General features: G+C 39.5%; 1 protein-coding gene across 2 annotated transcripts in view; it reads right to left on the bottom strand.

Moving 5' to 3' along the window:
- C2H4orf17 (chromosome 2 C4orf17 homolog) overlaps positions 1-15801 on the bottom strand; it is a 33149-nt gene extending 17348 nt beyond the window's left edge. For both annotated transcript variants that reach the window (XM_027599373.1, XM_027599372.1), the window contains exons 1-3: positions 15571-15801; positions 7095-7314; positions 237-446 (exon numbers count right to left, since the gene is read on the bottom strand). In XM_027599373.1, coding sequence (XP_027455174.1) covers positions 237-446; positions 7095-7221 — 337 coding nt within the window. In that variant the 5' untranslated portion in view covers positions 7222-7314; positions 15571-15801. The remainder of the gene's footprint in view (positions 1-236; positions 447-7094; positions 7315-15570) is intronic.
- Between the last annotated feature and the right edge of the window lie 7939 nt (positions 15802-23740).

The following is a 23740-nucleotide window of genomic DNA, read 5'->3' as shown; positions in this document are numbered from 1 at the left end:
AAGACAATAATAATATTTTTTAACATTACTGAACTACTGAAATGAGATTAAAAGAGTGAAAAAAATTTTATAGTGAATAACCTATTTCATAGTGAGAAAATTTCATGACTATTTAAAAATCATTGCAGCTATATTAACAATCACATAGACCATCCTCCCTGCCCTCCCCACCCCCACCACCCCCAGTAGTTTGCAGGAGGCCTCAGGACAGATTTCATTAGTTACAAGGGACTCACCAGAATGAGGCCGCGGGGGCACCTTGACATTGTTTGGGGCTGGTGAGACTCCTCTGACGGGGCTCTCTGGGGCTGCAGCGCTGGGTGCATAACTGCATTCGGCAAATGGTATTTCATCCTTCTCTAAGTGGTTGAACTGGCCAACACCCCACAATGCTCCCAGTGAGTTCTCATCATCTTTCACAGTACAGATAGGAATGTTATTCAAACCTAGGTGAGTCAGGATAAACAGACCAAACAACCACATTAGGTCTGGGGCAGATTTTCTTTGAATGATCAGCCGTTTCCCAACACATATTGTTAAGTGTACACAAAATGTCAGACTGCAAACTGTATGAACCAGTGCTAGGTGGACATTCTTTGAAGGTCAGTGTAGCAAATTATGTTTGCAATACATGCTTCCTTTTTTTTTTTTAAGATTTTACTTATTTATTTGAGATAGAAAGAGGCAGAGGGAGAGAGAAGCAGACTCCTGGCTGAGCAGGGAGCCTGATGTGGGACTCGATCTCAGGACCCTGGGATCATGACCTGAGCTGAAGGCAGACGCTTAACTGGCTGAGCCACCCAGGTGCCCCTGCAATACATGCTTCCTTAAAATGTTCTGCCATCTTGTTAGCCTTGAGAACCAGGCTCACATCTTTCTTAGTGTGAGAGTCAAGTGCAACAGATCTGCTTCTATCCCAGACAGACCTCTCATCTCCCAAGTCTTGAGGATGACTAAGGAACTACGTTAGCCCTCTTCATGAATATCCCATTCAGATGTTTGGAAGCATCCAGGATGTCTCAGTACAAGGCCTCCGAAAAGACATACACTGGCCCTGTTTTTGCCCTGGCAGAAGGTTTAAATAGCTGCGAGGAGGCAGGGTAAGGTAGATTGTGAGGGAAGGAAGGAAGGAAAACGCGGTACAAAGGAACCTCCTTCCTCATGTCCAAGCTTTCTGGTCTCCTTCACTCTCCTGTAAGAGTTATTTGCCTTTGGCTCATATATTGAATTATAGACAGATCCTCTTTCTGGTATCAATGCCATGTCATGACATATTGAACAGCTTAGGAAGTGAAGATGTGCGGGACTTTGCTTTATGTTAAACAGGGAATTAGCATAGATAGGTATAGGTGGTTGCTTTGTAGCACAGGAAGCTTCTGGATAGTGTTTTTTATACTTGCCCATTTTTCTCTATTTCCTTCTAGGACTATCAGTCCACTGCCTTCTTATCTATCTGCTCAAATGACATCAAAAAGGTCTTTGCTGAAAATCTTGTCTGAAATGTACCCCATCACACTCTGTCCCTTTATGCTCTTTTATTCTTCCCATAGCCTTTGTCACCTGTCATATCTGTTTGCACATTGCTGGGCTGAGCTGCCCTAGAATGTAAGCTTCATGAAAGCATGTATTTTGTCTGTTTTGTTTACTGCTCTATTCCCAGTGTCTAGAATAGTGCCTGGCACAAAGTTGATGCTCTACGATTATTTATCAAATGAATGAATAACACAGCCAAACATAAAGCTTTTATTTAGTCTGCTACTTAGAACTTTACTGATAGTAACTGGTTCCAAATAGAAATGAGAATAAAGTTTTTGAAGATAGCGTCACATCTTACCATTTTATCTTAAACACCTGAGATAGTGATTGACCCAGATGCATCGTGAAAAATTGCCTACCAGATGAAATAAAATATTAACATGAAGACAAATCAATGGAGAAATCCCTATTTTCTCTGCTATCTCCTTTAATTAAAAAATGGTAATAAGTAACATGAAAGAATTCAGATTCTATCTATCCAAGAGTTAGGAAAGACCTACATAAAAATGAAGAAAGTGCAATGGTATTAAAGTGGCTTCAGAGTCAAATGGGACAACATTAAATGATTTAAAGATAGTCGGGGAAACTTGAAACCCAACCCAGCAGTGAAGGAGAGTAGGACAATATTGGTGGGAATTTCATTAACTTCCTTGAATACAGGAGAATTAGGTAATGGAGTCTTGGGCTGAGGAAGGACAAGCTCCCTGTACTGGGCATAAATTTCTGTTCCGGTCATGATTCTGAAGGACTCACCTTTCAGAGACTGCCAGGTGAAGATTCAAATCTCACATTCCTGCCTAATTTTCTGATTGATATGCAACCCCAGTTTAATGAGAAAGTAACTCTAATGTTCTCTTTTTTTTTTTTGTCCAAGGTATTTGTTTCCTTAGTTGATGGTGTGCTTTAACATTGGGAAGGTTTCAAATAAAAGATGGAAATGATAAAATAAGAAAAATACATACTATTCTTATTCATGGGTTAAGTTTAGTAAAAACCATTGCATATGTGTTTTTAAAATGTATATAATATTTAAGCAGAAAAGTATGAGAATATCATTAGTTGGTAAGCAGTAAAGAAATGTTTTAAATAATGTATTTGTCTATATTATAAGTTTAATTTATTTAATTTACAAGATTTATTTATAGCTTGGTGAGAATTCACGTGATAAGGATGTGAAATATTTTAAAAGAAATCAAATCTACTTAATGAGTAATTGACATTTAAACTTTTAAAGGTATTTTTTTACTAAGTTTGTAAATGGGACTAAATATTAATCAAAGACCCCCTTGAAGTGATTGTTAACATTTTCTAGATTTATAAGTAAAATAATAAAATCTTTAAGCTAAATTTTAAATGTTAAAACAAAAAGGTTTATAATTGTTATTTTAAAGTTTACTTTAAAAATAACAAGTAACTGCACTAATCTTTATGATACACAAAACTTTCCATCAAGAATGCCAAATATTTACTATCAGGATCGCTAGTGCTATGAAAGTATTAGTATTCCATTTCACACCCTCCTGTCCAGGCCAAGGATGACCCAGCCTCTGCAGACCAGCAGGGGCATGGGGGTGTGGTCTTCCTTTCCTCTCCCTTGCTCTTCCGCTCTTCCTTCCCCACTCACTGCTTTCAGCTCCCCTGGAGTTGGGGTTGGAGGATGAAGGAATGGTGAAGGGGACACAAAGTCTTACTTGCTTAATGGTTTTAATTTAGTATTGAGGCATCTGTGAAAACAGATCTGTGAGGCAGAGAAAAAATGCTGGCTCTTTCTCTCACGAGGTATTTCTGTGGGTTCTTTGGAGACCCGTGGCTGAGGAAATCTCTAACGCCGTTCACTGTCATGGATAATGTATCTACCAGATAATTGCTAACTTCTCTTCCTTACCACCTTCACCCCACGTGAAATGTCACCAGTCTCTTTTGGCTATAGTGGTCCTATTAGTTAGTCCTTTGGGCTGGGTCCTTGCAAGACAGTTCTTGGCCAGCCGCCTCCTGAGCGTTCCCACAGGAAACAACACCCTTGGCCTGGTCTTCTGTGGGAGAGCAATTTAATCCCAGTCTGTGCCACTGACACAGCCAGCTCGAGCCAGCTCCAGTCAGCTCTTGTCTTGAGATTTTAGAAGAACAGACTCAGACACGATCATCTGTGTCCTCCATACCATAGAAGATCCAGAACAAGTTCACCCCAAGAATAGTCTCCCCGTGATCCACTGCAGAAACAGTGTAGGGCAGACCAGGAGGAGCACAGGCAAGAAGCTAGCCAGTGAGATCTCTCTCCTCTCTAGACATTCTCCATGGTCCTGGGAAGCCCTGCAGGTACAGGTGAAGGCAGCTACTACTGCTCCTCATGGCAGGGAAGGGAAGTACACAGCACCCCAGTGACTCTTTTTCAAAGAAATCCTCAATCTCTTTCCTTTCTATGAACTCTTCTCTAAAGCAAAAGAGACTGGAGATAGGCTACCATCATAGGGCCAGTTTTTAAATTACCTCTTAGCAAGTCATGCATAGATGACCTCAAAATTTGGCTTTAGCAAAAGTTCCGAAAAGCCTCATTTAATCCCATGACTAAATATAATGCTTTTTGTCATGAAGTAGTGATACTCAAATTTCTTTGGCTACTGTGCCCTTTGTTCAAACACATTTTATTCCATCTTTGTCTCTTGCCCACAGACTACAGCTTAAAAACTTCTGCCAAGCAAATGTAAGATTTTAATATAATCTTGTGTATAAATTCAGACTTTCCCTATTCTATGTAATAGAAGAGGTTGTAGAGATCACTAGTTTATAAATTAAATGCAAAATTTTCTTCTTTCCCTTTCTGTTCCCTCTTTCTTTAAAATCATTTCTCTCTATTTTCAGAGACAACATTTTCTATCTCAGAATCTCTGCTCTTTCTTTTCAGTCTCTTTCTCTGGATTTTCTGTGTCTATACACCCCTGTGCTTTTCAGAGTTCTGTTAGGATTTCTTTCTTGGGCAATAACATTACTGATTTAACCTATATGCTTCCACTTTTCAAATCTATTTTACATCCTCATCTAATCCTTAGGCTTCAAGTCTTTATATCCATTTCTCTATTTGGTCATTTACTCCTGAATGTTCCATTGGCACATCAAGTACAATGTGTTTGTCTGAAATGAAGCTTTTAATCTTACCTCTTACATATGTTCTTCCTCCTATATGCCCAAGATTAATAGTTGGTCCACTATCCAGACAGTTAACCAAGCTAAAAAAAAAAACTGGTAATAATTCTAGACTTTTTATTCCATCCTTAAATCCAATAAATACCCAAGTCCTGCTAACTGTTTCTTCTTAATGTTTATCATGTATCTCCCAGTAAAAACCTCTGTGAAATGCATTCTTGACACTCCTCTAGTGGTTTCCCTATCTGTATATTACATCTGAACTTCCAGCATACTTCTATAATTGCACATAACACAATTATAATTATTTCCTTTTATTCCTATCTCCTCCAAGTACATTGTGAGCAGAAACTGGCTTATGTTGTGTTGCTAGCAAAGTGCATATATGTATCACAAATAGAGACTTTAAATTGACATTTCTTAGACTGACTAAACTTACTGATTTAACTTTTTAAGGATTTATCTATGAAAATAACATTAGATCTCATAGACTAAAACATTTGAATGTTGGTAAAAACGGACTATAAGAATTATCTATGGGGTGAAATTAGCAAAACTAGTTGTAGTGTCCTTGTGCTGAGTGTGGGTTCAAAGCACATAGCTGTTATCAGTCAAAATAGATCAGCTTGCTGCTCTTCTCTTCCTCTTACAATTCAAGTTACTAGGCTTTCTAGCATTAGCATGAATATGCTTGAAAGATTTCCAAAGAAAGTTTTCTATTCAATTGAACATATATTTATATGTGGACATATATTACTAAAAGCAAGGCTTTGTGGTAGGCATTGTAGGGGATTTGAAGACAAAGTCAGTCCTTTGCCTGCCAACAGTTTTATATTGTATTATAGGTATAAGATAATTCAAGGCAGAATGTGAATTACATATATAGGAGTTATATATCAAGTACTTTCAAGTATTTGGAAGTCAGAAAAAAATATACTCAATTTGGTAATATTTGCCGTCATAGAGAAAAAAGTTCTAATTAAATGGAATGCTTTTCTCATGTGGATTTTGAAAAATCCTGTCACCAGATTTTGCCAAGACAACAGATTCCAAGCCATTTATGAGCTCTTTATTGTAATATCTGTTTGCTATCTCTTGGCCTTCATTTTCCTGATCTTCTTTAGCAATTTGTATTTGATGATCACCCAGCCATTCTCATTGATTCTTGTTTTATGGCTTTCTCTGTGCTGCTCATCTGGGCTTTTCTCTTGCTCTACCCCGAAGTTCAATCTTCACTTCTCTACTCTGCTGTCTGCCCTGGCCCAGCCTTCATCCCTCTCACTTGGCTGACTGAGTCAGCCTTTTAACTGGTCTTCCAACTTCTCCTTAGGCCCCAGTTTTCCTTCCACTTTCTACAATACAGCTAGAATGATTTTTTTAAAGAATGATTCACTTGCTCAAGGACACACAACTAGATAGCTGAGGTAGAACATTAACTCTACTTAAAATCTATCAGAGGCTCTAAATTTTTATCTGAATGCAATTTAAGCTTCCTTCTTTCCTTCCACAAGAATTATCTAGTACCTCCCACGTCGCAGCCACTCTAGGAAACTGAAAATAAGTGGTGAGCAAAACACACATCTTCAGCTTTCAAGGAGCTCACAAATTAGTGGAAGATATTTGATAATAACCAAATAAAAATATTTAGTCAGAAGCTCCAATAATTGCTGTAGTAGATGTGGGGATGCATCTACCCAAACCATGCCTTCAGGACCAACACGCTCATCTGTCCACCTGACAGGTGTGTCAGCTACTGATGGCTCATGCTGAGGCCCTCCCTGGGAATTGCTCTCAGCTGAAGACAGCTCTCATGTACAATGGAAACTTGACCAGTGAGTGGTTGATGGGGGTTACAAAGGCCTGACCCCCTTGCTTTAAGCTGAGACACCCCTTGCTTTAAGTAGAGCTGTCCATGTCTCCTTATGGGACTGACTGAGGCCTCCTTTGTTTGCATCATCAAGGGAGGGAGGGGAAAAGGGGAGAAAGAACAGAAAAAAAAAAGGAGAGAAAGTGAGAGAAAGGAAAAAAGGGCTGGAGGGTAAAATATATGCATCTTTAGGGGTAATATTTAGCATGTAAATGCTAGCATGGCCATGCAGTTTGTTAAAATATTGAATACTTTTACACCAATTGGTCAATTGCTGCTGTGAGCTGTTTGGCACCTCTCCGGGTCCCTTTTCTAACAGTCAAGAAATCCTTGGGTTAATACTTGGCAGAGAGGATGCCTGCAGGCTCTGCTCTATCCCCAAGGCTGGCATCTCAGCTCAATGGTCAATACCTGTGTCTCACCATTAGTTAAATATTTTGAATAGTATCCCTGTGTTTATCCACCAGAATCAACAAGTAGCCCAAATGCAGGGAGAGAGAGAGAGAAAGAGAGAGAGAGAGAGACATTCTAGGACCTTGAGTTACCTTACCTTTGATGTGGCAGACCCTTCTGGGATGAGGGGTGTGGCGGACTAGAAAACAGCTTCCATTTCTAGCCATGATATGGCTGCCTTTGTTCTCGAACGGAAGAGCAGACGTTGGAGATTTGAGGCTCATGTTCTTGTGGTATTGGTTTGCCCCTCTCCACTGTTGCCGCAAAAGGTCCTGGGGTTCTATCTTGTTAACCTCACTTCCAGAGGTGCTTAGACCCTGAAATCATAGAATGACAGTCATTCTGATGAGGGGGTTCTTGACATTTCCTTACACATCAAACATTACTTCTCTGTTTGCACTGAATTGTTTCTCCTGTCAAAACAATGTGAGGTTATTTTACTTTAGACCAAATTTTTGTAAATATTGAAATGAATACAGGCATGGGTGGGACAGAAGAATCTTTCCCTGGAAAATTCAAAACCTTAAAATATGTTCTGTGTTTGATTACATTTTAAGGTCACTTTGTTAGCTTACCAACATAAAAATACATAACATGGTTATCAATTTTGATATAGTAAATGAAAATGAGAGCTTTAAAATATAATGCCCACAAATGTGTTTTACATTAATGCACCTTTCATATTATGATGTGATATATATAACGAGGACCTTTCATATTATGCTTTAAGACAACCAACTTCTTAAATTTGTATCTTCTGAGAAGTTAGTAAAACCTAAAGGAGAAAACAAATCTGGTAACAAAAGAATGATATTACATCTACAAACGATAAAGTAGAGAAGTTTGGCACGTTGTTATTTGCAATTTTCGGTAATATTTAGTGATTTTCTCTCAATCACTCAGCAATTTTTATTAGACACTTAAATTGTCATAGGTGTAAGGGATCAAAGATAATGTTATGACTCTTTGGGAATTTACAATTATGTGGGAAAAATTTCTGGATTAGAAACATAGGAAAGAGTTAAATAAACTTTCTTTTTTAAAAAAGATTTTATTTATTTATTTATTTGTCGGATAGAGAGAGCGCAAGCAGGGCGAGCAGCAGGCAGAGGGAGAGGGAGAAGCAGGCTCCCCGCTGAACAAGGAAACTGATGCAGGACTCAATCCCATGACCCGGGATCATGACCTGAGCTGAGAGCAGATGCTTAACCAACTGAGCCACCCAGGCGTCCCTAAATAAACTTTCTTAAAGATGACATACTACTGGGGCACCTGGGTGGCTCAGTCAGTTAAGAATCTGCCTTGGGCTCAGGTCATGATCCCAGGGTCCTGGGATGGAGCCTTGCGTCCAGCCACATGTCGGGCTCCCTGCTCGGTGGGGAGCCTGCTTCTCCCTCTCCCTCTGCCTTTTCCCCTGCTTGTGCTCTCTCACTCTCTCTCTGTCAAATAAAGAAGTAAAATCTTAAAAAAAAAAAAAAGAAGATGGCGTACTATCTTGAAATTTAAAGAAGGATTTTTTCCCTGGTGTTTGTTTGTATTTCCTATCTTACATGGATATCTTATTCATCATAGCAGTACTAGGAAATGTACATTTTATTTCTAACTATGGCAGGGAGTTTTTCTGGTCAGAATAATTTCAGCATTCAAATATATCCATATTCTAGAAATTGATCTCAAGGCTGGGGCACACATTTTTAGTTCATTGACTACCTTTTTAGACCAAAGAATCTGTGTTCAATTTTTTCATGGTATATATTCAAGGTGTATGGTATATAGATCACCAGCCCTGTTGCCACAAAACAGCAAATATTCTAAGCTAAAAACTATATTAAAATATTTTGAATTCATGAAGTACTGTTATCTAATAAGAAAAAGTACATTTTCTTATTGTTCCTTATAAATAATGAGGAATTAGTTCTAACCTCTTTCTGTAACTCAAACTGTAGACTTACTCATTCTTCTTTCTGTGTGGGATCTTTTACACAATTAAGTTAGTAAATTCATTTTTATCTGTATTGAGGAAAAAGGATACAGTAGGCAAGTTGGAGAGTGGGAAGGACATTAAACTGAAATTTAAAAATGAGATGTATGGTCCTAGCTTTGCCATTAACGAGCTAAGTGACCAAGGATAAATTCCTGTATTTCCTAGATTTTGATTTGCTCAACTGAAACCTGATGGGATTGGTGGAGATGTCAGCTAGAATACTCAGCTATTCTATGTGTGTCTTCCCCACATCAATCATTCTCTTAGGTTAATTTGAAGGGTAGTGATATACTTTAAATTCTGGTGTTAAAGGTCAATAAACAAACAATGAAGAAAACTCTTCTTCTTCCTCATATGAAAACTGCAGTGCTTCCAAGAAGTCTGAAATTCATCTTGCTCTTATATTTAAAAAGGTGCTATAGTGCTTACTCCGGGATTACAGAAAATTTAATTATCTTTGTTGTGACTTTTATTGTTTCTATTAGAAGTTTCAAAATAATGCTAAAGGGATAAAGACAATACGTAAATATTTTATCCACATATATCAATAAAAATTTTACAAAATCCAACATACATTATGGACTATTTAAAGTCTGATTTAAACTTAAATTTTCAGGGGCACCTGAATGGCTCAGTTGGTTAAGTGGCTGCCCAGGTCATGATCTCAGGGTCCTGGGATTGAGCCCCTGCATTAGGGCTCCCTATTCTGTGGGGAGTATGCTTCTCCCTCTCCCTCTGCCCCTCCCTCCTGCTCGTTCTCCCTCTCTCTCTCTCAAATAAATAAATAAAATCTTTAAAAAAAAACTTAAATTTTCAGAAATGAGGTAAATGAATAACTCAAGACAAAGTTGTGGGCTTTGAATTGTTCTAACAAGTGATTTAAGCATAAAAAAATAAAATTACCTCAAACCTGAAGAAAAGTGAAACTATATTTAGCCCTGTGAAAGAATGAAAAGTCAGGCCACAGACTGGGAGAAAATATTGTGAAACACATATCTGATAAAGGACTAGTATCCAGAATAACAAGGAACACTTAAAACTCAACATTAAGAAAACAAATAGCCAAATTAATAACTGTGCAAAAAAGCTGAGCAAACACCTTATCAAAGAATATCATCAGATGGCAAATAAGCATGTATATAAAAAGATACTCAACATCATTTGTCATTAGGGAATTAAAAATTAAAACATTGACATACTGCTACACATCCATTAGAATGACTAAAATCCAAAATACTGACAATGCCAAATGCTGACAGAAATGTGGAGCAACAGGAACTCTTATTCATTGCAAGTGGGAATGCAAAATCGTACAGTCACTTTGGAAGACAGATTGGAAGTTTCTTACAAAGCTACACATACTCTTACCATATGACCCAGCAATTGCACTCCGAGATGTTTCCCTAAAGGAGTTGAAATCATGTTGACACAGAAACCTACACATGAATGTTTATTCATACTTGCCAAAAAATGGAAGCAACCAAGGTGTCTTCAATAGGTGAATGGATACATAAACTGTGGTACATCCATACAATGCAATACTATTCAGCAGTAAAAAGAAATGAGCTATCAACAGCAATCAGACAACAAAAAGAAATAAAAGGCATTCAAATTGGCAAAGAAGAAGTCAAACTCTCTCTTTGCAGATGACATGATACTTTATGTGGAAAACCCAAAAGACTCCACCCCCAAATTACCAGAACTCATACAGCAATTCAGTAATGTGGCAGGATACAAAATCAATGCACAGAAATCAGTTGCTTTCTTATACACTAACAATGTAACTGCAAAAAGAGAAATTAGAGAATCGATTCCATTTACAATAGCACCAAAAAACCGTAAAATACCTTGGAATAAACCTAACCAAAATGGTAAAGGATCAATATTCCAGGAACTACAGAACACTTATGAAGGAAATTGAAGAAGACACAAAAAGATGGAAAAACATTCCATGCTCATGGATAGGAAGAATAAACATTGTTGAAACATCTATGCTGCCCAGAGCAATCTATACTTTCAACGCCATCCTGATCAAAATTCCAATGGCATTTTTCAAAGTGCTAGAACAAACAATCCTAAAATTTGTATGGAATCAGAAAAGACCCCGAATCGCCAAGGAAATGTTGAAAAAGAAAACCAAAGCTGGGGGCATCATGTTGCCCAGTTTCAAGCTGTATTACAAAGCTGTGATCACCAAGAAGCATGGTACTGGCACAAAAACAGACACATAGACCAATGGAACAGAATAGAGAGCCCAGATATGGACCCTCAACTCTATGGTCAACTAATCTTCAACAAAGCAGGAAAAAATATCCAATGGAGAAAATACAGTCTCTTCAATAAACGGTGCTGGGAAAATTGGACAGCTATATACAGAAGAATGAAACTTGACCATTCTCTTACAGCATACACAAAGATAAACTCAAAATGGATGAAAGACCTCAATGTGAGACAGGAATCCATCAGTCCTAGAGAAGCACATAGGCAATAACCTCTTCGACGTCGGCCACAGCAACTTCTTTCAAGACATGTCCCTAAAGACAAGGTAACAAAAGCAAAAATGAACTTTTGGGACTTAATCAAGATGAAAAGCTTCTGCACAGCAAAGGAAACAGGAACAAAACAAAGAGGCAACCCACAAAATGGGAGAAGTTATTTGCAAATGACACTGCAGAAAAAGGGCTGCTATCCAAGATCTATAAAGAACTTCTCAAACTCAACACCCAAAAAACAAATAATCAAGTCAAAAAATGGGCAGAAGACATGAACAGACACTTTTCCAAAGAAGACGGATAAGTGGCTAACAGACACATGAAAAAATGTTCACCATCATTAGCCATCAGGGAAATTCAAATCAAAACCACATTGAGATACCACCTTACACAAGTTAGGACAGCAAAAATTGACAAGGCAAGAAACAACAAATGTTGGAGAGATTGTGGAGAAAGGGGAACCCTCTTATACTGTTGGTGGGAACACAAGTTGATACAGCCACTTTGGAAAACAGTGTGGAGAGTCCTCAAAAAATTAAAAATAGAGCTACCCTATGACCAAGCAATTGCACTACTGGCTATTTACCCCAAAGACACAGATGTAGTGAAAAGAAGGGCCACGTGCACCCCAATGTTCATAGCAGCAATGTCCGTAATAGCCAAACTGTGGAAAGAGCCGAGATGCCCTTCAACTAACGAATGGATAAAGAAGATGTGGTCCATATATACAAGGGAATATTACTCAGCCATCAGAAAGCATGAATACCCAACTTTTACATCAACATGGATGGGACTGGAGGAGATAATGCTAAGTGAAATAAGTCAAGCAGAGAAAGTCAATTATCATATGGTTTCACTTATTTGTGGAACATGAGGAACAGCATGGAGGACATTAGGAGAAGGAAGGGAAAAATGAAGGGAGGGAAATCAGACGGAGAGATGAACCATGAGAGCCTATGGACTCTGAGAAACAAACTGAGGATTCTAGAGGGGAGGGGGGTGGAGGGGATGGGTTAGCTCAGTGATGGGTATTAAGGAGGGCATGTATTGCATGGAGCACTGGGTGTTATACGCAAACAATGAATCATGGAACACTACATCGAAAACTAATGAGGTAATGTATGGTGACTAACATAACATAATAAAATAAGAAAAAAGAAAAAAGAAAAAAAGAAATGAGCTATCAAGCCATGAAAAAAAAATGGAGGAACATTAAATGTATATTGCTAGGAAGCCAGTATGAAAAGGTTACAGGGGTGCCTGGGTGGCTCAGTCTGTTAAGTGTCTGCCTTCGGCTCAGGTCATGATCCAGGGTCCTGGGATCGAGCCCCGCATCGGGCTCCCTGCTCAGCGAGAAGCCTGCTTCTCCCTCTCCCACTTTCCCTGATTGTATTCCCTCTCTAGCTGTCTCTCTCTGTCAAATAAATAAATCAAATCTTTAAAAAAAAAAAAAAAGGCGACATACTGCATGATTCCAACTATACGACATTCTGGAAGAAGCAAAATCACGGAGACAGTAAAAACATCAATGATTGCCAGGAGCTCCAGAGAGGAAGTAGGGGAGTAATGAATGGGTGGAATGCAAGGGATTTTCAGGGCAGTGACACTAGCCTGAAGTATAGTGCTCTAGACTGTGACTGTGGATCCGTGACTTCATGCATTTGTTGAAACCCACAGAAATGTACAACACAGAGTGAATGCTAATGTAAACTATGGGCTTCAGTTACTAATAATGTATGATACTGGTTCATCAGTTGTCGCAAATGTACCACACTAATGCAAGATGTGAATAATAGGGGAGACTAGGTAGGCAGGATATATGGAACTCCCTGTGCTTTCTGCTCAATTTTTCTGTAAGCTTAAGAACTACTCTAAAAAAATAAAGTCTATTAATTTAAAAAAAGAAGAAACTACCTTTAAAAAGCAAAACTATTTTAGTTACTATAAGTAATGTCCACATCTTTCTTTTCAACCTGTTGCCTATATTGATTTTAACACTCTTTGATAATTCATTTCTCATTTATTTTAATGGATATCATTCCAAAGCTCATGAATTGGCTTAGAATAATATTTCTCTATTAAGATTTCTCTTTATTATAAGAATTGATTTTGGACTATAACTTTTTAAGATTTATAAACTCAAAAGAAATGAAGGAATCATTCATTCTTATATGTAAGGATAGATTTTTCCCCCAAAGACAAGAGATATATGAAAAGAACATATTATTAAAATAAGGAATTAACAGAAAACCAGAAAATAATTTGCTTGTTAGAAAACAAAGATTATCTTTATTATAGAATCAGAAATCTTATTTATTTTATAATGAAGTAACTAAAACTTTTCCTAAACCAATGTTAGAGAAACCCATTAATGCAAAACTGGTCCATGTATATCACGGATTCTGTAAAACTAAACCAGTTACAATAACTTCTACAAATGTGCCATGGATTATTTACCATACCCAAATACTGTTTTGTGAAATAATAAGTATATGTATATTTTTAAAACCCAAAGCAAACAAAAAACAACACAAAGAAAACAAACCACACACACACACTTTCTTCCACTATTTTAGCTTGTTAGGTATTTACTGTATAATATGGAGCAGTAGTTCTCAGCCTACTTTCCATACCATGATGCACATGACAGGTGATGTTCACAGGAACACAGGTGATGTTCACATCCCCATCGCATGTTCCAATTTTAAAGAATGCATTCCACAGTTGTGGAGAAGCAAAGTATGAAAAACATTTTCAATCACGGCAACGATGGTGTGTCAGTAACTGTTGCTCAGAAGAGCTGTATTCACAGGTTTTTAACTCCAGTCTTTCCAAAAAGGTAGGCACATGACATTGCAACTAACTGCCAAGAGACAGTGTTAGAAAATTTACCCTTCTTTGTATTAATTCCTTTTAAAAGCTAAACAAGTTGCAAACATGAATATTTTTAGCAATTATTAGTAAATATGTTGGGCCTCACCTCACCGCCTGTGTTGCAAAACCTTGGTGGAGCCCTCCTGACCTAGAGGTTATGCCCAAAAGATCTGCTGAGTGAAAGTAGCCAAATTCTGTTTATAATTCTATTTTGTTTGTGATACCAGCATTCTGCTTTCACTCTGAAGAAGAAGAAAAAAACCTGCATAGTGGTAATTGAGGGAAAATCTAATTAAAATTACCATTCACCATCCAGGGAATTGTGAAAGTGCTTCTGAGAGCAGTATTTCCTTTCCTACAGCCTCTTGAATTGACCTGTATATTAGCAAATCACTGAATTTTATGTAGACTACATGACACAAAATCCTCAAAACCTGTGTTTTAGAAGCATTAGTAATCATGTTGTCCTAATTCTGATCATTGTTACTTTTAAACTATGCAAATCTGTATTAAATATTAATAATCTTAGTCCAAAATAACACTTACATACAATGTATGTTTAAAACAGAACACAATATCTGATCAACGAAGAGCTGAAATTTACTATGAATTCCCAGAGATGTAAAGATTATTATTTAGGTGATGAATGCTGAAACATTTTGCATTTGCTAGAGGTAGCCTAAAATGTACACCACTCAGATCTTCACTTCATTTGTTGCTCTGCTGAGGCTTTCTCCAAAAGTCTTCCTTACCCTTCTCTAAAGTAGTTCCTACCCTCTTCCCAGGCTCCATCACTCTCTATCCCTTACCCTCCTTAAGCTGTCTCCATAGCGCATGTCACTTTCTGACTTTTTTTTTTTTTTGTATTTCTGTGTCTATTTTCTGCTTCTCTTCATAGGATATTATAATCAAACAGGCAATGGCCTGGTCCAACCTCTGCATTCCCAGTAACTGTCACATAGCATATGCTCAGTAAGTATTTGTTATATGAATTTAAATGTTTTTCACAAAATAAATGTCTTTATTCCACAACCTTAGCTTATTTTATTTGTATGATCTCCTCAACAACAGATGGTTTACTTTGAAAGATAATACCCCATTACCTCAAAACAGATTTATTTGGCCTTCACATGGTCTTGAAAAGAAGATGAACCTGAGGTCCATTAACTAAATCATACTTAAACTTTTTGAAAATTATTTTAATGATGAATTTAAAATTATACCTGAGGACAGTTTTCCAAAGAAGGTAATCTGGTTGACAGGAGCTCAAGTTTGATGATACCCTCCAAGCCTCATAATGGGTCTATACTGAGTTGTCATTGATTTCCTTAAATCGTTTTACTTGAGCTGGGAATTTTTAATTGATAGAGACAGCCTAATGTCTAATGCTTCCAAAAGAATCCACTGTCTCCCTCCAGTTTCTCCCACTGTTGCTCCAAGAAGCCCACGGGGCTCCCTGGTTGTTAAGATACACTACAGAGCTTAGCAACATGGTAACATTCCTTAGGGAATTCTGAATTCCAGAACTTCTTCACCTGCCGTTCTTCTCAGAGCTGCACTTACTCGCAGCTTGACAAAACCGCATGGGAGCAGTGATGTTTTTCTCAGTTTCAGACATATAACAGTGTTGAACTGAATGCAAGAGAAAGAGAAAGAATAAAGAGAAAAGACGGCAATTTCAGTCATCTTGATACTTTTGCCCATAATTCTGCTCAAAGAAACATACCGTGAAGATGTATTCAAATGTAATCAAACTTAGCTCACCCAAAACCTATTAGAAGAAAGTGTGAGTGATTTTAAAGACATCTCAGTCATCCTGCTTGGTAGTCAGGATGTCCATGATGATGGCTCGTTCAAGAGCCTTGAAATAAAATTGAAATGTTAATTAAAAGTCATAAAGAAACATTAAGTAATACAGTTAAAATCATAAAATTTCCTGTGAAAAGTGAAGGTGGAATCATATGTAGTAATTCCATATTTGCACACACACACACACACACACACAAACACACACACACACACATATACACACATGTTGCTTCCAGCTATCAGGATTAGATATAATGGGACTTCCCTATAGTTTTCTTTTCAGGCCATATATGATTTTTAATTTCTGAATTATAATCTCTGGAATCAATGTAGATAATTTCTAAAGGACAAATACTAATTGAAACAATGCAAGGATAGAGACTAATTTGGTCTGTTTTCTTGACTGGCACCAAGAATTAAAGTCTAAACATCTCCTCATGCCTATAACCCATTCAGGACTTATGTCACACTTTTTAACTGTATTTTATGGAGGACTTAAAGGATTTTCTAAGGTAATTTTGACACTCTGAGATTTTCATTCTACACTATGTATCAGTTAGGCATTTGCTTTACACAGCAAGTCACAGAGACTTATTTCTCCCTCACATGAGAGAGTCCAATAGTCCAGGGTTGGTATGGAAGCTCCATAGTATCATTATGGGTTTAAGCTTGTTCCACGTTTTAGGTCTGTCTTCCTTAACATGTGGCTTCCCTCCTTGAAGTTAACTCTTATCCAAGATGGTTCCTAAAGTTCCAGTCACCCACATGGCTGCTCTATTTCCAGACATCAAATGCATAGTTCAGGCAGAAACAAAAGGAAGGGGGGAGGTAAGCGTAGACAAGGACACGCGGTGGCTATGTGCTTCCTCCATAAAAGCCTTCTCATGAGTCCCAGACAAAAATCTAGATACATTGATCACTTCTAGTTACAAGGAGAAGAGAGAAAATGTGGCTTCTTCACAAGGCACACTGTCACTGATTTCTAAAATAGGGGCTCAGTTATTAACAAAAGAGGGAGATAAAGTATATTGGGTTGTAAACAGCAGTCTCTACCACAGATCCTGACATTCATACCTAACTGCTGTGGAAGCAGTGTCTATGCTCTGTGTGGTTGCACCTTTCATTAGAGAGAGCCAAGGATCCATCAGAGGGAGACATAGCCCTGGCTATGGAACTATGGGTCTATTATATTCCCTTTATGAAGATCTTTGGGACCTTTCTTGTCTCTTTATTGGGAAAAATGATACAACTGATTTGTTTGGGCACAGTTTGCAGTCATTCTGTCAGAACCAAGGGACAAGAGGTTGCTCTGCTGCCCTGCGCAGGGCACACATGTATCTTTGTTGCCTTGGTAACAAACAGACTACCAGTCTAAGACACTCTATTATTTTCAGCAAAGACAGAAAATAGATGGAGAGATTTCTTGGAATTTGTGCATGAATTTTTGAATGGTGATTAGTGATTTTAGAAACACTGTCTGGTGCACCTGGGTGGCTCAGTCGGTTAAGCATCTGACTCTTGATTTCGGTTCAGGTCATGATCTCAGGGTCGTGGGATCAAGCCCCACACTGGGCTCTGTGCTCAGGACAGAGTCTGTCTGTCCCCCTCCCTCTGCTCTCCCCCTACTCATGATCTCGTTCTCTCTCAAATGAATAAATAAATAAAACCTTTAAAAACAGCAACAACACTGTTTGTGGTCATCATAAGCAGGCAACCCCCCAGGTTGTTCATTGTCTGCAGATATTTTTAGTATTGCTATGGACCAAATTGTGTCCCCCTAAATTCATATGTTGAAGCCCTAATCTGCACTGTGACTATATTTGGAGATAGAACCTTTAGGGAGGTAATTAAGACTAAATGAGGTCCATGGAACACTACATCAAAAACTAATGATGTAATGTATGGTGATTAACACAACATAATAATTAAAAAAATGGCAAAAAAAAAAAAAAGGAAGGGAATTCTGACACATGCTACGACACAGATGGACCCTGAGGACATTGTCCTCAGTGAAATAAATCAGTCACAAAAGGAAAAAAAAAGACTAAATGAGGTCATAAGGGTGAATCCAAACCTGATAGGGCTGGTATCCTTATAGGGAGAGGAAGAGACACCAGCACTCTCTCTCTCTCTCCGCGCACACGTAGAAGAAAGGCCACGTGAGGACACAGCAGAGGTGTCTGTCTACTAGCCGAGAAGAGAGGCTCTACCAAAAACCATCTTTTCCAGAACCTTGACCTTGGACTTCCAGCCTCCAGAATTGTGAAAAAATGAACTTCTGTTGCTTAAACCACCCTGTCTGTGGTATTCCGTTATGGCGGTCCTAGCAGGTGAATACAAGTGTGAATATGCAGGACACTATATTAGGTCTGTTTTCTCCATATGTAAGCAGTGTAGCCACATCTCAGAGCTGTGAACCGCTTAGACCTCTTCATCTTTATCCTCATTTTGCATTTTCTATAAAAATGCCACTAGTGTGTGCTTAACATATAAGAAGGTAATGTAAATAATCTATGAAAGGCAAAAATGCTAATTTTCAATAATGCAAGAATAAAAGCTTATTTCATCTGGTGTCTTGCCCACCCTATACTTTGTTCTGTCAATTTCGGAAATACATGATTCAGTCCTAAATTTGCAACAAGTATCTGCAATCACGGAAAACAGTACTTTGTGATCACCAGAGTATAACAAAAGCACTGATGTTAAGTGTAGTAGAAAGAATTCAAATTAGCCTCCACATTCCCTACCCCCTGTATATAACCCTGTATAATCCCCGTCGCTTGATTGTGGGCACACCTGTCAATATGATGGATGTCACTCTTGTGATTAGGTTACATTCTATGGCAAAGATGAAGAGATTTCGCAGATATAATTAAAATCCTTCATCAGAATTGCTGTGAGTTCATCAAAAGGAGATTGTTTGGGGGTGGGTGTGACCTAATCTTTAAAGGAAGATTTAGGCCTTCCCTAAGATCAGACAAGCTTCCCTGCTAGTCTTAAAAAAGCAAGCTATCATGAGCTCTACAGCTCCAAAGAAATGAATCTGCTAACAACCCTGAGAGCCTGGGAAAGGACCTCAAGCCACAGATAGGGCCCCAAACTCAGCTGGTACCTTGACTGCAGCCTTAGGAGACCCTGTTCTGAGGACCCAGCTAAAGTTAAGCCATGCCTACACTCCTGACACATGGAAACTGTGAGGTAACAACTTTGTGTTGTTTTAAGTTGCTAGGTTTGGGGGCGCCTGGGTGGCTCAGCCATTGAGCGTCTGCCTTTGGCTCAGGTCATGATCCCAGGGTCCTGGGATCGAGCCTGCGTCCGGCTCCTTGCTCCGCGGGAAGCCTGCTTCTCCCTTTCCCACTCCCCCTGCCGTGTTCTGTCTCTCGCTTGGGTCTCTCTCTGTGTCAAATAAAAAAAATAAATAAATCTTTAAAAAAAAAGTTGCTAGGTTTGTAGTAATTTACTAGGCAGCAGTAGAAAATTAATACAATAAAATGTCACTTATGAAGACTATTCATAGTCATACTCAAATATAAAAACAATATTTGTTTCACATATCAGATTTTGATCTCTTCAAGTGAGGCAGGTTGTGAAGATGGTTCACAGGATTGGGTCATAAAATATACCCATGTGTTCTCAGGGGTGTGTTACAGTGCGTGTCCTTGGGCAGCAAGCCAAGCAGGTTGAAATGCAGCTGGCCTGCCCTGACTGGGTGTACTGATTGTTGGTTGGTATCGGTGCCACACTAGTTGTCGGATATTTTGAGTATCATCTCTCATTATAGGACAACCTCTGTTTTCTCAATTTTGAGAAATTGTCTAAAATTGCCCAAACGAGCCCATTTTTTGAAGGGAGAAGTGATTATTGCCTAAACTTGACAACTGAAATGCCTCAGGTGGGAGTTCATCGGGAGAGCACAGATGTAGAGTGAGAAGACAGGGCACAAGTTAGGCTTGTGCAACACTTCACAGGGCTTTCAGAGGTTTGTGACCATCCCCAAACCCATGTCAAAACCTGTCACAATTCCAGGACCTTTCAGTTTTAACACACTACTGATACTATTAGTAATGCAAGCAGAAGGCTGGGTGTTCTTAAACCCGTCTGATAGAAGAGAATCTTAGCAGGAAGCCCAGCCCAACCCACGGAATTCAACTCTTGAGAGAGTGAGAGGTGACTGTCTAAAGAGGGGTTAAGCAGAAGCCTTTTCTTTTGACTGTTTTTGCCAAGATCCATATGTGACTGTGAGCGAATGTCAGTGCATGTGTGTGCGTGAGTAGGGGATGTGCAGGGAGAAGGGGCAGGTGGACGCCATGATCACTTTGCTCTTGTGACCCTGCACGTATTTTGTGTGTGCTATTTCGCCCTCAAGGACATTTTGAAAACAAGTCATTTTTATTGGAGAACGTCACTGGGCAGAATGTGAGTGTGATGAGAAAGACAGTTTTACAGAGAGAAACGATGGAAGGAACTCAGGCTTCTGTCTCCTTCTCAGCATCAGTCGTGCACATTGTTCTCTCTCCCTCACTCTCGGCTTTTAGTCTCACTGTAGCTAAGCCCTCTTTGTTGCTGCATTTTAGTTTTGCTCTTACTTTTCAGCTAATAGTGTTATTTTAATAAATGTGTCACTCCACATGCTGCATATCATTCATTCTTTCTGAATGAATCTTCTCTGAGAATCTATGTGCCAGACATTGTGCAAGGTGCTGGGTGCACAGTTGTAAACAAAACAAAACAAAACAAACCCTGATGGCTCCTTTCTTCAGAAAGCTCAAACAGAGACTCAGACACATAAGCCTATATCATCTCCCAGCTTGTCCATCAAATACTAACTGTCCTAAATGTCCATGGAGGAATTTAAGATTTGTCCATCCTTGGGACGCCTGGGTGGCTAGGTCGGTTAAGTGTCTGCCTTGGGCTCAGATCATGACCCCAGGGTCCCGGAATCGAGTCCCACATCAGGCTCCTTGCTCAGCAGGGAGCCTGCTTCTCCCTCGGCCTGATGCTCCCCCCTGCTTGTACTCACATGCTCTCTCTCACTCTCTCTGGCAAATAAATAAATAAAATCTTTAAAAAAAAAAAAAAAAAGAAGATGATTTGTCCATCCAGATCAATTCTGGGGAAGATGGTGGAGGAGTATCCTAAGTTCTCCTTGTCACATAGATACTCCTAGATAACACCCACATCAGTGTAAATAACCCAGAAAACAACCTGAAGTGTGGAGAGACTCTCCACAGCTAAGTGTAGAGAAGAGGCCGTATTCAAGATAGCGGGAAGGTCAGAGACATGGCAGGGAGCCAAACTGACCAGCAAGACTGTCTGTGGGAGGGAGGGACACCATGGGTGCAGGGAGGAGAGAGGAGCAGGCCTCACAGTAGGCACCCCAGGCATGGGGACCCACACTGGGAAGATAAATCCTCATAATATTTGGCTTTGAAAACCACAGGGGCTTAACTTCCCAAGTTTTTACAATCAGTGGAGCTTAACACCTGGAACTTTAAAATTCATCAGGCTCAGCCAGAGGCTGATAAGAAACTGAGTCCCCACCCTTAAAGGGACAGCACAACAAACATCCCTGCTGAGATACAGCATCAAAGTAGCAGTTTGAAAAATACCTGGGGTATAAGGGAGGGAGATTTGTTCACTAATCTCAGAAAGTGTGCTAGAAAGGTAGGGATCTTTGGGAGACTTCTCCAAGAACAAAAGAACTGCTGAGCACCATTTCCCTGAGCCCTGCCTACCAGCCCAGATACACAGACACCTGCAGAAACCAGTGCAGGGAAAACACTCTCTACCTAACTTGCTAACAGTGTGCCCCCTCCACCCCCACTCCCACATTCTCCTGCAGACCCAACGCTCCAACCTGGTATAGGTAGAAGTTCTCCAGAGTGTCTACAAGTCTCTTCCCACATCAGACCAGCACAAACCTTGCTAACACCATGCACCCTGCCTTTGGGTTCTCCCATGGACTCCCCAACATGCCCTTGGCAGGGGTCCATCCAAAGCGGCACCATAAGCATGGCAGCCCCTGATGGGGCCAACACTACTCCAAAATGACTCTTGCCCTCAGGAGAGGGGAAAACCACACACATCAGTCTGGCTGCAGCCCCAGCAGGGGGCTAGGGGCAGACATCTGGTCTGACTTCAAGCTTCTCAGGGGACAGCACAGGGAAAAGAACCCTGCATTCTGCTGTTACTGCATCTCTAGCAAACACCTGGTTTGACCCAATTGAAGCACAAGGTGGCCCCAGATTGGCCCATTAACAGGACCAAACCCTGCCCACAATAGGCAAAGAAAGCCATTGCAGACAACTGGACTAAAGGCAAATGTGACTCAGGCACAACAGTAGGGTGCACACAACATACATTGGAGACACCCCTGAAATGATGCGTTCTAGTAACAGAGGACATTGCACTGTAGGACACTATAGGATTTCTTCATAAGGCCACTATTTAGCAGGAGATGTTGCTGACTTTCCTAAAATATAGAAACAAACACAGAGTTTGACAAAATGAGGAGACAGAGGAATATGTCCCAAATGAAAGAACAGGACAAAATTACAGCAAAAAAGCTAAATGAAATGGAGATGAGTGATAGGCCTAATAAAGAATTTAAAGTAATGGTCATGAGAAAAGAGTGGAGGACCTCAGTCAGACTCCCAACAAAGAGATAGACAACATAAAAAAAGAACCAATCAATGATGAAAAACTTAATAACTGAAATTAAAAATATACTAGAGGGAAGGGCACCTGGGCACTGCAGTCCATTAGGTGTCCAACTCTTGGTTTCGGCTCAGGACATGATCTTGGGGTTGCAAGACTGTACCCTGTGCCAGATTCCAGGCTCTGTGCTCGGTGTGGAGTCTGCTTGAGTTTCTCTCTCCCTCCCCCTGCTCTCTCTCTCGCTCTCTCAAAATAAATAAATCATAAAAAAAATACACTAGAGGGAATAAATAATAGACTAGAGGAAGCAGAATGGATTAGTGACCTAGAGGACAGAGTAACAGATAGCACCCAACATAGGAGCACCCAAATACATAAAGTAGCTAATAACAAACACAAAGGAGGTGCACCTGGGTGACTCAGTTGGTTTCCACTTAGGTCAAGATCTCAAGGTTGTGAGATCGAGCCCCACATCTGGCTCTGTGCTCAGCACGGAGTCTGCTTGGAATTCTTCCCCCTTCTGTCCCTCCCCCTGCTTTTGCCCTCTGTCTCTCAATTAATTAATTAAAATAAATTTAAAGAAAACATAAAGGAAGGAATCAATAGTAACTCAATAAGAGTAAGAGACTTTAACACCCCACTTACATCAACAGATAGATCATCCAAACAGAAAATCAACAAGGAAATAGTGGCTTTGAATGACATATTGGACCAGATGGATTTAGCAGATATATTCAGAAAATTCCATCTTAAAACAGCACAATACACATTCTTTTCAAGTGCACATGGAACATATTCCAGATCAGATTACATGTTAGGCCACAAAGCAAGTTTCAACAAATTCAAAAAGACCGAAGTCATGCTAGCATCTTTTCCAACAACAACACTATAAAACTAGAAATCAGCCACAAGAAAAAATCTGGAAAG

The sequence above is a fragment of the Zalophus californianus genome, chromosome 2, assembly GCF_009762305.2.
Source record: "Zalophus californianus isolate mZalCal1 chromosome 2, mZalCal1.pri.v2, whole genome shotgun sequence".
Classification (NCBI taxonomy): domain Eukaryota; kingdom Metazoa; phylum Chordata; class Mammalia; order Carnivora; family Otariidae; genus Zalophus; species Zalophus californianus.
This window is presented reverse-complemented; position numbering and strand designations above follow the sequence as displayed.